The sequence below is a fragment of the Mustelus asterias genome, chromosome 4 (genome assembly GCF_964213995.1).
Source record: "Mustelus asterias chromosome 4, sMusAst1.hap1.1, whole genome shotgun sequence".
Taxonomy (NCBI): Eukaryota; Metazoa; Chordata; class Chondrichthyes; order Carcharhiniformes; family Triakidae; genus Mustelus; species Mustelus asterias.
Genome location: NC_135804.1, coordinates 13,549,692 through 13,563,240, shown reverse-complemented (window position 1 = coordinate 13,563,240; position 13,549 = coordinate 13,549,692). Strand labels below are relative to the sequence as shown.

The 13,549-nt window shown below is 47.4% G+C and overlaps 1 protein-coding gene across 1 annotated transcript in view; it reads right to left on the bottom strand.

The window, feature by feature from the left end:
• Window positions 1-1,902: 1,902 nt before the first annotated feature.
• Window positions 1,903-13,549, bottom strand: part of LOC144492497 (meckelin-like) — a 108,555-nt gene continuing 96,908 nt past the window's right edge. Inside the window, exons 27-28 of the mRNA XM_078210584.1 lie at window positions 10,287-10,429; window positions 1,903-3,118 (exon numbers count right to left, since the gene is read on the bottom strand). Of these exons, the coding sequence (XP_078066710.1) occupies window positions 3,038-3,118; window positions 10,287-10,429 (224 nt within the window). The 3' untranslated portion in view covers window positions 1,903-3,037. The remainder of the gene's footprint in view (window positions 3,119-10,286; window positions 10,430-13,549) is intronic.

Genomic DNA, 13,549 nt, shown 5'->3' with positions numbered 1-13,549 from the left:
CTTTTCGGAATCTTCAATCACAATCTATGAATGAATCGGCGATGAACCCTGACCTCCTGCGATCAGAAGTATCTTCTGCTGAGTACCAATGGGATGGATGATTTATAATGCACTCTGATTGGGATCATGTTGAATCACCCAATGACAAAACACATTACAAGAACGTGCATCGATATAGCATCATGATGTCCCAAAGCGCTTTACAGCCAATCAGGTGTAATCACGGTTCTGAAATAGAAACTGCAATCTGGTTTGCAAAGCAAGATTCCGCGGCCATCAATGTAAAAAAAATACCATATCCTTTGTTTTTCTTTACTTGGTTGGTGCAGGCCACCCAAGGAGAACTCCTCTTTTCTGCATTCAAATAGTACCATGGAATCTCCTACGGGTCAGGCAGGATTCTAGTTTTGTGTCCCAGCAGAAAATTGGCAACTCTAAATGTGTGGCACCCCCCCCCACCCCGCCCACTCCCCCCACCCCCACCCCAGCATTGACTCAAATACAGCTGAATAAATCATTGGTCCAGTTGTATAAGCCGCTGGTGAGGCTGCACTTGGAATATTGTGTACAGTTTTGCTCACCCTGTTGGAGGAAAGACATTGATAAACTGGAAAGAGTGCAAAGAAGATTTCCGAGGATGTTGCCAGGACTGGTGGGTCTGAGTTATAGGGAGCGGTTGGCCAGGCTAGGACTTTATTCCATGGAACGTAGGAGAATGAGGGGTGACCTTACTAAGGTGCATAAAATCTTGAGGGCATAGATAGGATGAACACACATAGTCTTTTTCCCAGGGAAGGGGAATTGAAAACTAGAGGGCATAGATTTAAGGTGAGAAGGGAAAGATATAAAAGGGACCTGAGGGGCAACTTCTTCACCCAAAGGTAGTGTGTACATGGAATGAGCTGCCAGAGGTAGTGGTTGAGGCTATTGAGGTTCAATAGCAACATTTAAAAAGCATTTGTATAAGTACATGGGTGGGAAAGGATTAGAGGGATATGGGCCAAACACGGGCAATTGGGACTAACTGGGAGGGCACCATGGTCGGCATGGACAGGTTGGGCCAAAGGGCCTGTTTCCGTGCTGTATTGTTCTATGACTCTATGGGCGGGATTTTATGGCCTCGCTTGACCCAAGACCAGAATGTCCCGCCTGAGGTCAATGATCATTTCCATTGTCCACCCCTCGCTCCAATTCCCGTGGTGGGCAAGGCAGTAAAATCCCGGCGTAGGACTCTAAACGTTACCCTAGATTTTGTGCTCAAATTCCTGGAATGGAAAATGAACCTTCAATCTTCTGAATTTGAAGGCAAAACTAGTACCCACTGAGCCAAAGCTGACACTTGGCTCTTAGTTCTACCTTCGATTCTGGGCAGTCACTTCCAGGGAGACCTCACGAGGTTCACACAGAAGTGCATTATTACTGACACCCAGGACGTCAGCGAGTTCCTATCAGTCATGGCCTCTGTGCACTGAGAGGCTGTAAGTCTAAAATATAAAAGCACGTTCAGGCTTTAACATAACATGGAACAAAGCAGAAAGAGGCCATTCGACCCATTGAGTCTGCACCGACTCTTGAAACAGCATCCCACCCAGGTCCTCCCTTCTGCCCAATCCCCATAACCCTGTGCATTTACCATGGCGAATGCATCTATCCTGCACATCTTTGGACTGTGGGAGGAAACCGGAACGCCCGGAGGAAACCCATGCAGACACGGGGAGAACGTGCAAACTCCACACAGTCACCCAAAGCTGGAATTGAACCCGGGCCCCTGACGCTGCGAGGCAGCAATGTTAACCACTGTGCCAAACAAACTTGAACACACTTCTTCACAATAACCTGAACTGGAGTGAAACTCAAGTGCAAAGACATTGGTCTGCAGCAACATGGAGACACGACACCAGACAACTTACAAAAAGGCATTTATTAGAGAATAATTACAAAAATTGTAAAATGCACAGCAAATGTACACAAAACAAATTTTAAAAGTTTCTCAAAATATATCACTACCTTAAAATACCTTCGTTCATATCTAATTACTGATTAAAATAGTGGCTGTGATTGGGACACACTCAGTGATAGATATGAAGATGGGAAACTCCAGGGACAAAGCATTTAACAACCTTGCCATATGTTTTCTGATAATACAATAAAGTAACAGATAGGCCCAAGACTCAATGGCACTGGACGGGTCATTAAAATGGACAAAATATTAGTAGGGAAGAAATGCAACTATCAACACAAGGAAGGTTTAGTGTGTGTAAACTGTATATATCATCTGTCATAGCTTCCTCCTAATTCAGCCTAAACCGAAAGGAGTCTTCTATGACTGCTCTGTCAGCTCAATACCATTCACAAAGACACACAGACAACTTTGGTGACAACTTCCAGGAATATGTCAACTCACTGTTTGCAACCCCGTCACCAACCCAGTCCAACCTTGAATTCCCTCACTTCTTATTCCTCGGAATGAAGGCCACGAAAATCCACTGTGCAGTGAAGCTCTTGGCAACACCTCCCCCCCCTCCGCCCCCCAACCTGCTGCATCATCTGAAGGAGAGGGGGTGTGGAGAGTGGGGGTGGGGAGGTGATCATTCAGAAACTTAATCCACACTCGCCGCTGTGATGAGAAACCATCACAAAGTGATCGATCACCTTTCTGTGTCTTCCAGTGTCACCTCGAGCTCGGTCTAGGCTAAATCTTTTCTTCACTGCAAGATAGTCCAGCCAGAAGATATCGGGGAACTCAGCTCGGCAATTTAGACTGCGAACAACGTTTTCACTACTTCTCTGATTGCATTCCGGAATTTTCCTTCAGCCACTCTCACTCTTCAACTCTGACTGCACGGTTCATTCTGTGAGGTAGCGGGGAATTTTAACTGGGCTTTACACCTTGCTATTCAATTGTTCCTTTGGTAAAAAAAACACTGGACCCCCCACACATCAGGTCATTGTTCTCAAAATAAAATCTTTCTTGTGTGAGCGCAGTTGGGATGAGAATGTTTCTATCCGCACAGCAGTCCGCGACAGTGAAGACACTCTAGATAAGGAATCTTTCATCCACCAGCGTCTTTGTGGCTAAATTCCTCCTTGAAATTGCCTCCCTTATTAATCCCAGGATCTGGTTTCAGAAGAAAAAACACATTTTTGGGTTAAAATGGATTTTTAATCGACTTTGAACTGTTCCCAATGGAACATGTATTAGTTGCAAATGAAAGACTTGCATTTGTATAGCCCCTCCCATAACATCAAAATGTCCCACGGCTGCTTAAGCCAATGATATACTATTAATGTGTCGTCATTGTTAAAATCGCGAAATGCAGCAACCAATTGGCGCACAGCAAGCCCCCATAGGCATCAATGAAGTAACAACCAGGTGATCCATCTCAGTGATGTCGGTCAAGGGATTCATACTGACCCGGGGGAACTCATCTCTGAAGTAGCACTATAGAACATTTGGATATTTTCACTGTATGCTAATACATGTGACAATAATAGATCAAATCAAATCACGGCACGGTAGCACAGTGGTTAGCACTGCTGCTTCACAGCTCCAGGGACCTGGGTTCGATTCCCGGCTTGGGTCACTGTCTGTGTGGAGTTTGCACATTCTCCTCGTGTCTGCGTGGGTTTCCTCCGGGTGCTCCGGTTTCCTCCCACAGTCCAAAGATGTGCGGGGTAAGTTGATTGGCCATGCTAAAAATTGCCCCTTAGTGTCTTGGGACGCGTAGATTAGAGGGATTACCGGGTAAAATATGTAGGGATATGGGGGTAGGGCCTGGGTGGGATTGTGGTCGGTGCAGACTCGATGGGCCGAATGGCCTCTTTCTGTACTCTAGGGATTCTATGATTCTATTCTATGGTTCTATGATTCTAAATTGCACTTGAACTGAGTGGCTTGTTATCAGTCACTTCAGAGGGTGTTTAAGAGTCAACCACATTGCTGTGGCTTTGGAGTCACATGTAGGCCAGACCAGGTAAAGACAGCAGATTTCCTTCCCTCAAGGGACATTAGTGAACCAGGTGGGTTTTTACATCAATCGATGATCGTTTCATGGTCACCATTAGGGTCCAGCTTTATTATCCAGATTTATTAATTGAATAAATTCCACGAGCTGTCGTGGTAGGATTTGAACCTGTGTTCTCAGAGCATTAGCCTGAGCCACTGGATTACTAGTCCACTATGTTTACCATCTCACCTGAAGCGTCTGGGCCCAGGACAGACCCAAGAGATAAACATCTCCATGACAGTTAAAATGTGAGCTGTACAGGAAGCCTGGCTTCTGCTGTGAAGCTTCTTCATCAAGGCCCCATCTGGGTTATAGAGTCAAAGAAGTTTACAGCATGGAAACAGGCCCTTCGGCCCAACTTGTCCATGCCGCCCATTTTTTAAAACTCCTGAGCTAATCCCAATTGCCCGCATTTGGCCCCTATCCCTCTATACCCATCTTACCCATGTAACTGTCTAAAAGATTTTTAAAAGACAAAATTGTACCCACCTCTACTACTACCTCTGGCAGCTTGTTCCAGGCACTCACCACCCTCTGTGTGAAAAAGATTCCCCCTCTAGATTCTTTTGTATCTCTCCCCTCTCACCTTAAACCTATGCCCTCTAGTTTTAGACTCTCCTACCTTTGGGAAAAGATATTAACTATCCAGCTGATCTATGCCCCTCATTATTTTATAGGCTTCTATAAGATCACCGCTCAGCTTTCTACGTTCCAGAGAAAAAAGTCCCAGTCTATCCAGCCTCTCCTTATAACTCAAACCATCAAGTCCCGGTAGCATCCTAGTAAATCTCTTCTGCACTCTTTCTAGTTTAATAATATCCTTTCTATAGTAGGGTGACCAGAACTGTACACAGTATTCTAAGTGTGGCCTTACCAATGTCTTGTACAACTTCAACAAGATGTTCCAACATTCAATGTTCTGACAAATGAAACCAAGCATGCCGAATGCCTTCTTCACCACTCTGTCCACCTGTGACTCCGCTTTCAACGAGCTATGAACCTGTATCCCTGGGTCACTTTGTTCTGTAACTCTCCCCAACGCCCTACCATTAACTGAATAAGTCCTGCCCTGGTTCAATCTACCAAAATGCATCACCTCGGCATTTATCTAAATTAAACTCCATCTGCCATTCGTCAGTCCACTGGCCCAATTGATCAAGATCCCAGTGCAATCGGAGATAACTTTCTTCATTGTCCACCATGCCACCAATCTTGGTGTCATCTGCAAACTTACTAACCATGCCTCCTATATTCTCATCCAAATCATTAATATAAATGACAAATAACAGTGGACCCAGCACTGATCCCTGAGGCACACCGCTGGTCACAGGCCTCCAGTTTCAAAAACAACCCTCTACAACCATCCTCTGGCTTCTGTCATCAAGGGTTGGGGTGGGGAAGGTGGGGGGTGGAATGATTAAAAAGAACAAAGAACAAAGAGAAGTGCAGCACAAGAGCAGTCCCTTCGGCCCTCCAAGCCTGTGCTGATCATGCTCCTGAACTAAAGTAAAACAAAACCTTCTGCCCTTACTCGGTCCGTATCCCTCTATTCCCTCAGTATTCATGTACCCATCCAGATGCCTCTTCAATGTTGCAAATGTATCTGCTTCCACCACATCCTCTGACAGCGCGTTCCAGGCACCCACCGCTCTCTGCTTGACAAACTTCCCCCGCACATCTCCCTTAAACATTCCCTCCCTCTCCTTGAAGCTGTGCCCCCCTTGTAATGGACACTTCCACCCTTGGACAAAGCCTCTAACTATCCACCCTGTCTATGCCTCTCATAATTTTGTAGACCTTTATCTCCCTTCAGCCTCCGTCTTTCCAGTGAAAACAATCCTAGTTTATTTAACCTCTCCTGATAGCCAACGCCCCCAAGACCAGGCAACATCCTGGAAAACTTTCTTTTCACTCTTTCCAAAGCTTCCACATCCTTCCACATGTGGTGACCAGAACCAGAACCAAATGCGGCCTAACCAAGGTTTTATATAGCAGCAACATGATTTCCCAACTCTTGTACTCAGTGTCCTGGCTGATGAAGATAAGCATGCCATATGCTTTCTTAGTCACCTTGGCCATCTGTGTTGCCACTTATAGGGAACTGTGGACCTGCATGCCCAGATCCCTCATATGTTAATGTTCCTAAGTGTTCTGCCATTTCCAGTATAATTCACACCTAAATTTGATCCTCTAAAATACATCACCTTGCATTTGTCCGGATTAAACTCCATCTGCTATTTCTGTGCCCAAGTCTCCAATCTATCTATTTCCTATTTGTATCCTCTGACAATCCCCGGCACTATCAGCAACCCCATCAATCTTCGTGTCATCCGCAAACCTACTAATCAGACCCCTCCACATTTTCCTCCAGATCATTTATATATACTACAAACAACAGAGATCCCAGCACTGATACCTGCAGAACACCACTAGCTACAGATCTCCATTCTGAAAAACACCCTTCCACCGCTACTCTGTCTTCTATAGAATCATAGAATCCTACAATGCAGAAGGAGCCATTCGGCCCATCAAGTCTACGCCGGCCACAATCCCACCCGGCCCCTATCCCCATAACCCCATGCATTTTACCCTAGCTAGTCCCCCCTGCCACTTAGGGGCAATTTAACATGGCCAATTCACCTAACCTGCACATCAATGGACTGTGGGAGGAAACTGGAGCACCCGGAGGAAACCCACGCAGACACGGGGAGATTGTGCAAACTCCACATCGACAGTGACCCAAGCTGGGAATTGAACCCGGGTCCCTGGCGCTGTGAGGCAGCAGTGCTAACCACTGTGCCACCCCATATAACCAAGCCTGCCCTGTATCCATAGAACAGTGACCACTACACCACACAACCCTGCCACGGCAACCTCTGCAAGACGTGCCGGATCATCGACACGGATGCCATCATCTCACGTGAGAACACCATCTACCAGGTACACGGTACCAACTCTTGCAACTCGGCCAACGTTGTCTACCTGATACGCTGTAGGAAAGGATGTCCCGAGGCATGGTTTCTTTGGGGAAACCATGCAGACGCTACGACAACGGATGAATGAACACCGCTCGACAATCACCAGGCAAGACTGTTCTCTTCCTGTGCTGGAGCACTTCAGCAGTCACGGGCATTCAGCCTCTGATCTTCAGGTAAGCATTCTCCAAGGCGGCCTTCACGACACACAACAGCGCAGAGTCGCTGAGCAGAAACTGATAGCCAAGTTCCGCACACATGAGGACGGCCTAAACCGGGATGTTGGATTTATGTCACATTATCAGTAACCCCCACAGCTTGCCTCCTGGACTTGCAAGCTGTCCTGTCTGGAGACAATACACATCTCTTTAACCTGTGCTTAATGCTCCCTCCACCCACATTGTCTGTATCTTTAAGATCTGGCTGGCTGTAGGGATTCGCATTCTAATCAGTATTCTGTAACTTGTTTTTTGTGTCTCTGTGCCCTGTTTGAGAGCAGATTTCCACTCCATCTGACGAAGGAGCAGCGCTCCGAAAGCTGATGGTATTTGCTACCAAATAAACCTGTTGGACTTATAACCTGGTGTTGTTAAAACTCTTACTGTGTATCCATCTAGCCAGTCCATCCCAAAACCCACGTGATTTTAGTTTTTGTCCCAATCTGCCATGTGGGACCTTGTCAAACGCCTGACTAAAGTCCATATAAACTACATCCACAGCCCTTCCCTCGTCAATTATCTTTGTCACCTCTTCAAATAACTCAATCAAGCTGCCTGGTCCATTTTCTTCCAAATGTGCCTATATCCTGTTCCCCAGTATCTTCTCCAATCGTTTCCCCACCACTGACGTCAGGCTCACCGGCCTATAATTTCCTGGATTATCCCTGCTTCCTTTCTTAAACATAGAACATAGAACAGTGCAGCACAGAACAGGCCCTTCGGCCCACGATGTTGTGCCGAGCTTTATCTGAAACCAAGATCAAGCTATCCCACTCCCTATCATCCTGGTGTGCTCCATGTGCCTATCCAATAACCGCTTAAATGTTCCTAAAGTGTCTGACTCCACTATCACTGCAGGCAGTCCATTCCACACCCCAACCACTCTCTGCAAAACAAGGGAACAACATTTGTTATTCTCCTGTCCTCTGAAACCTCGCCTGTGGTCAAAGAGGATGTGAAGATATCTGTTAAGGCCCCAGTTATTTCTTACAGAATGATTACAGAGCAGCTTAGCAATCAAAATGTTGAATGCAATGTTGGTACCTGTCTCACGGAGGCTGGATTACAGAAAGTCCATTTTCAGTTGTCCAGACCCATCGGTGTTTAGTCTTAAGTTGATTTATTAGTGTCACAAGTAGGCTTACATTAACACTGCAATGAAGTTACTGTGAAAGTCCTCCAGTCGCCACTCTCCGGTGCCTGATCAGGTACACTGAGAGAGAATTTAACATGGCCAATGCATCTAATCAGCACGTCTTTCGGACTGTGGGAGGAAACCGGAGCACTCAGAGGAAACCCACGCAGACGCGGGGAGAACGTGCAGACTCCGCACAGACAGTGACCCAAGCCGGGAATCGAACGGGGTTCCTGGTGCTGTGAGGCAGCAGTGCCAACCACTGTGGCACCGTGCTGCCCCGCACCTCAGGAAGGATTAGCTTTGGAGTGGGGTGCAGTGCAGTCATCGGGATGACAGCAAAGCTTCGGGGGCTTAAGTTACGCAGACAGGTTGCATAAACCTGGTTTGTGATCTCCCGAGGAGAGGGGCTTGAGGGGTGATGTGATCGAGATGCTTCAAACGTTTAAAGGATTTGAGAAGGTAGATATGAAAAAAAAACAATTTTCTTTGGTGAGGGAACTTGAGATCAAGTGGAGATAATCTTAACGCGAGAGCAGGGGTCTCCAAACTACGGCCCGCGGGCCACATCCGGCCCGCAGTTTGGAGACCGCTGAATTACGTCATTGCGTTTACCGTGTTCTGAATTCCAACCCACAATTACTGTTGGACGACATTTATCATAAAGGTGCCAGGATTCTCACTGAGCAGGAATACTTTGTTGGGATACATATAGCTAACCTAAATGACCAACACAGATAGAGACAAGTAACATTTCGCACTAACGATTACTGTTGTTTAACAAAAGACGTTGGAGCGGTCTCCAAACTGCGGGCCGGATGTGGCCCGTGGGCCATAGTTTGGAGACCCCTGCGCTGGAGCAAAGAGTTAAACTGGGAGGTTCATTTTTAAAGAGAGGGCAGTCGAAATTTGGAACCTTCTCCCCTACAAGGCTGTAGATGCTGAGACTCTTGGGACTTTCAGGACTGAGGTAACACAGAACAAAAACTCTACACTTAAGGATCTGGAGAAAAGGTGTGAAAACTGAGTTGAGACGTAGAGCCGTCACAGTCTAAATGAATGGTCCCAAACTTCCAATTTCTCCATCATATTTGAAACAAAACCTTGTACAAAGAGGTAGACACTGCAGAATTCCAACTTCAAATGCCCCCAGGGGGGGTCAGAGAGGAATTTCTCAGATTTCTCCCCTGAAAGTTTCCTGGGTTTTTATCTGTTTTTTCCAATTCTCTGCAGGCATCACAGGATTCCAGCAGGAATGGGGATCACAGGATTCCAGCAGGAATGGGGATCACAGGATTCCAGCAGGTATGGGGATCACAGGAATCCAGGAGGAATGGAGATCACAGGGTTCCAGCAGAAATGAGGATCATAGGGTTCCAGCAGGAATGGGAATCACAGGATTCCAGCAGGAATGCGGATCACAGAATTCCAGCAGGAATGGGGATCACAGGGTTCCAGGGGGAATGGGGATCACAGAGTTCCAGCAGGAATGGGGATCACAGGATTCCAGCACGAATGGGGATCACAGGATTCCAGCAGGTATGGGGATCACAGGAATCCAGGAGGAATGGAGATCACAGGGTTCCAGCAGAAATGAGGATCATGGGGTTCCAGCAGGAATGGGAATCACAGGATTCCAGCAGGAATGCGGATCACAGAATTCCAGCAGGAATGGGGATCACAGGGTTCCAGCAGGAATGGGATCACAGAGTTCCAGCAGGAATGGGGATCACAGGATTCCATCAGGAATGGGATCACAGGGTTCCAGGGGGAATGTGGATCACAGGATTCCAGGAGGAACGATGCACGAGGTGTCACAATTGTGTGGGTATAGACTGGGAGCAGTAGCACATCTTTTTCCTGTCTCTGGTATGGTTGTATGTTTGTAATTCATGGCTGAAGACCCTGGTGCTGAAATAAAGGCCATTAGTATTAATTAGCTGTCACTTACCTTTTGCACCAGGTAAGTGATGATTGCTGCCAGCACAAAGTTCTGTGCACCGAGGTCAACTACAGCGAATAGAAGCGTATCAAAGACCAGCAGAACCAACTCATGGCCGTAATAAAGAACATTGCTGAAGAGGGTCCGGTCATCTGAAAACAACGAGATTGAAACATAGTTGAGCCCCGTGTACGGAGTCAGGAAATCTCACATGAAGTGTTTTGCTGGTTCGCACTGAGGCTGCTACAGCTGAGAAAACAGAATAGGAAATCTGTGTGAGTAGACAGATGGTGATCGTAAACTCCACAAGGCATGGACTGCAGCTCAGAATGGGGCAAAGCAAACAGACAGTTGCAGCTCAATATGAAGGCCGGTGGATCCGTGCAACAGATTGCCTGGGGGAAGCCTTGGGACAGATAGAGTTAGCACCAGAGGCAAGTGCCTTTTACAGCACTCATTGTGGGTCCCTCCCCCCCTTCAAGAATCCTTTGGCCTTCCCTCTGCTAATCATAGTCTCCCTCTCTCTCTCTCCCACCACCATGATCACCAACCTCTCCCCCACCTGAAGGGTCAGTATTACTTGCATTGTTCTTGATTTACTCAGCAGAATTGGTTCACCTACTCATCACAAATTCAATGCACTCCGGAGCTGAATTTACACTTTTGCTGCAAACCAAAATTTAGGGAAACAATCTGATATACATAAATCCAAAAGCAGTAACCAATACACATGATGCCAGGTCAGTAAGTGACGCTCGTTATTTTCTCTGGAGCAGAGAAGGCTGAGGGACGACCTGATTGAAATGTTCAAGATTATGAGGGGCATGGACAGGGTGGATAGGGAGAAGCTGTTCCCCTGAGTTGAAGGGTCAGTTACGAGGAGACACAAGTTAAAAGTGAGGCGTGAGAGGTTTAGGGGGGATTTGAGGAAAGCGTTTTTACCCAGAGGGTGGTGACAGTCTGGAATGTGCTGCCTGGGAGGGTGGTGGAGGCGGGATACCTCACATCCTTTAAGAAGTACCTGGCTGAGTACTTGGCACGCCATAACATTCAAGGCTATGGGCGAAGTGCTGGCAAGTGGGATTAGGTGGGCAGGTCAGGGCCTTTCATGCATCAGTGCGGACTCGATGGGCCAAAGGGCCTCTTCTGCACTGTAGTATTCTGTGATTCTGTGAAGTGAAAATCCCACGTCATGGGTAGAATCTTGTGGAGGTGACTTGAGGGGTGCTCAGCTACTGGCTGGAGAGATGCAAAGCCCCCATGTCACCTCTCCTCAAGAAGGCCAACCACACTTGCACCATTCAAACACTTACTAAGAAGTCATGCCTGCCGAGATCTGTCGGCCAGTCAGAGGCCCGCACCTCTTTTGCATTCAGAAGAGCCATTGGGAAGTTGGTGGCTGCTGCCAGTACTGGACCCACCCATGCTCTCAGATCAAAGAGGGGCCCAGGCACAGGTGACTGGTGACAGGTACAGGAGACCTACTCTCATGGAGAAGAATAAGAGACACTCTGGCATGGGGGTCCATTAGTGTGGGTGGGGGGTTGCTGCTGGGGCAGTAAGAGTGGTGGGATTGGGGGAGGGTAGGTTGCTGCCACAACTGTGAGAGGGTGAAAGTGGAAGGGGAGCGGTACCTCTGCACGTGTGATATTTAACGTCCCAAACAGTGTTAAAAACAGTATCCCGGATGCATGTAACCAAAGAATATGAACATTTCCGCTCCATCTGACGAAGGAGCAGTGCTCCGAAAGCTTATGGTATTTGCTACCAAATAAACCTGTTGGACTTTAACCTGGTGTTGTGAGACTTCTTACTGTGTTCACCCCAGTCCAACGCCGGCATCTCCACATCATGTAACCAAAGACACAGGACAGTTGGCTCAACCACGGGATGATCCCATAAAATAAAGGACAGTTGGTTACCCTGGGCAGGAGGGAGGTCGCGGGAGAGGGGGTTTGGCAGCAAGGGCAGAGAGTGGCTTTCGGTGGGCAAACCCCGTCCTCCTTTCTAATGCTGTATCCCTCGATCAGCTACTGAGTACCTTTGAATGAGGGACCACCACATCAGCCCCCCTACAAGCATACAGGCCAGGATTTCAGATAAGACCATAAGATACAGGAGTAGAGTCAAGCCATTCGGCCCATCGAGTCTGCTCTGCCATTCAATCATGGCGGGTATGATTCTCATCCCCATTCTCCTGCCCTCTCCCCGTAACCCTTGATCGCCTTATCTATGTCCGTCTTAAAGACACTGAATGACCTGGCCTCCACAGCCTTCTGTGGCAATGAGTTCCACAGATTCACCACCCTCTGGCTGAAGAAATTCCCATCTCAGTTTGAAAGGAGCGTCCCTTCACTCTACGATATTGCTTGTTGTGTAGAGCACATAGCGAGTCCCCTGAGTTAATACCAGCAGCGGCAGGATGAGGTAAGTGGGAATTCCCCTTGCCGCCAAGGCTGCTATGGGGGAGAGCAAAGGATTCTGCCCCATGTGATCCAATTATCACACTGTCACTATTTCAGTGAAGGGCAGTGAGTCTCTAGACAGCAGTGCCAGCCAGTGTGGTGTGAGCTGACAGTATGCAAGCTTCACCGGGAAGCTGCTCTAGTTCCTGACTGGCTCAGAGATTGTGTTAGAGAGAAAGCACCTGTGTGATTTCCTCATCTGTTTTAAATTGCATGAGGGGGTTGAAGAGAGGAATCTTCCAGTGTATTGTTTCCTTGTTTTTAGGATTTTATTCTGTTTTACTGCATTGCCCCTCCCAGGAGATTACAATAAGGAGTCTCACAACACCAAGTTAAAGTCCAACAGGTTTATCTGGATCACGAGCTTTAGGAGCGCTGCTCCTTCATCAGGTGAGTCAGCGCAGCGAAGGAGCAGCGCTTCGAAAGCTTGTGATCCCAAATAAACCTGTTGGACTTTAACCTGGTGTTGTGAGACTTCCTACTGTGCCCACCCCAGTCCAATGCTGGCATCTCCATGTCAGGAGATTAGTAGACTTTGAGGAGAGGAAGCGGTGTGAGGGGCTGGAGTGTTTAGTAATGATAGTCCAGCCATCAGAGCAGGGGACAGGTTCGATGCACGTCTCTCACTGTCTGTCACTTGTGTTTGGCTTAACTTTAAAAGGGCATCACAAAAGTTGCAAAGAGAAAGATGAAGCAAATCATTAGCAAGGTGACGTCAAGTCTATTTCTTGTTCAAAGAGTTTCACTGAAAAATTTGACCAGGAATGAGAATAAGAAAATGTCCAACGAGGGTTCGGAAAGGTCAGA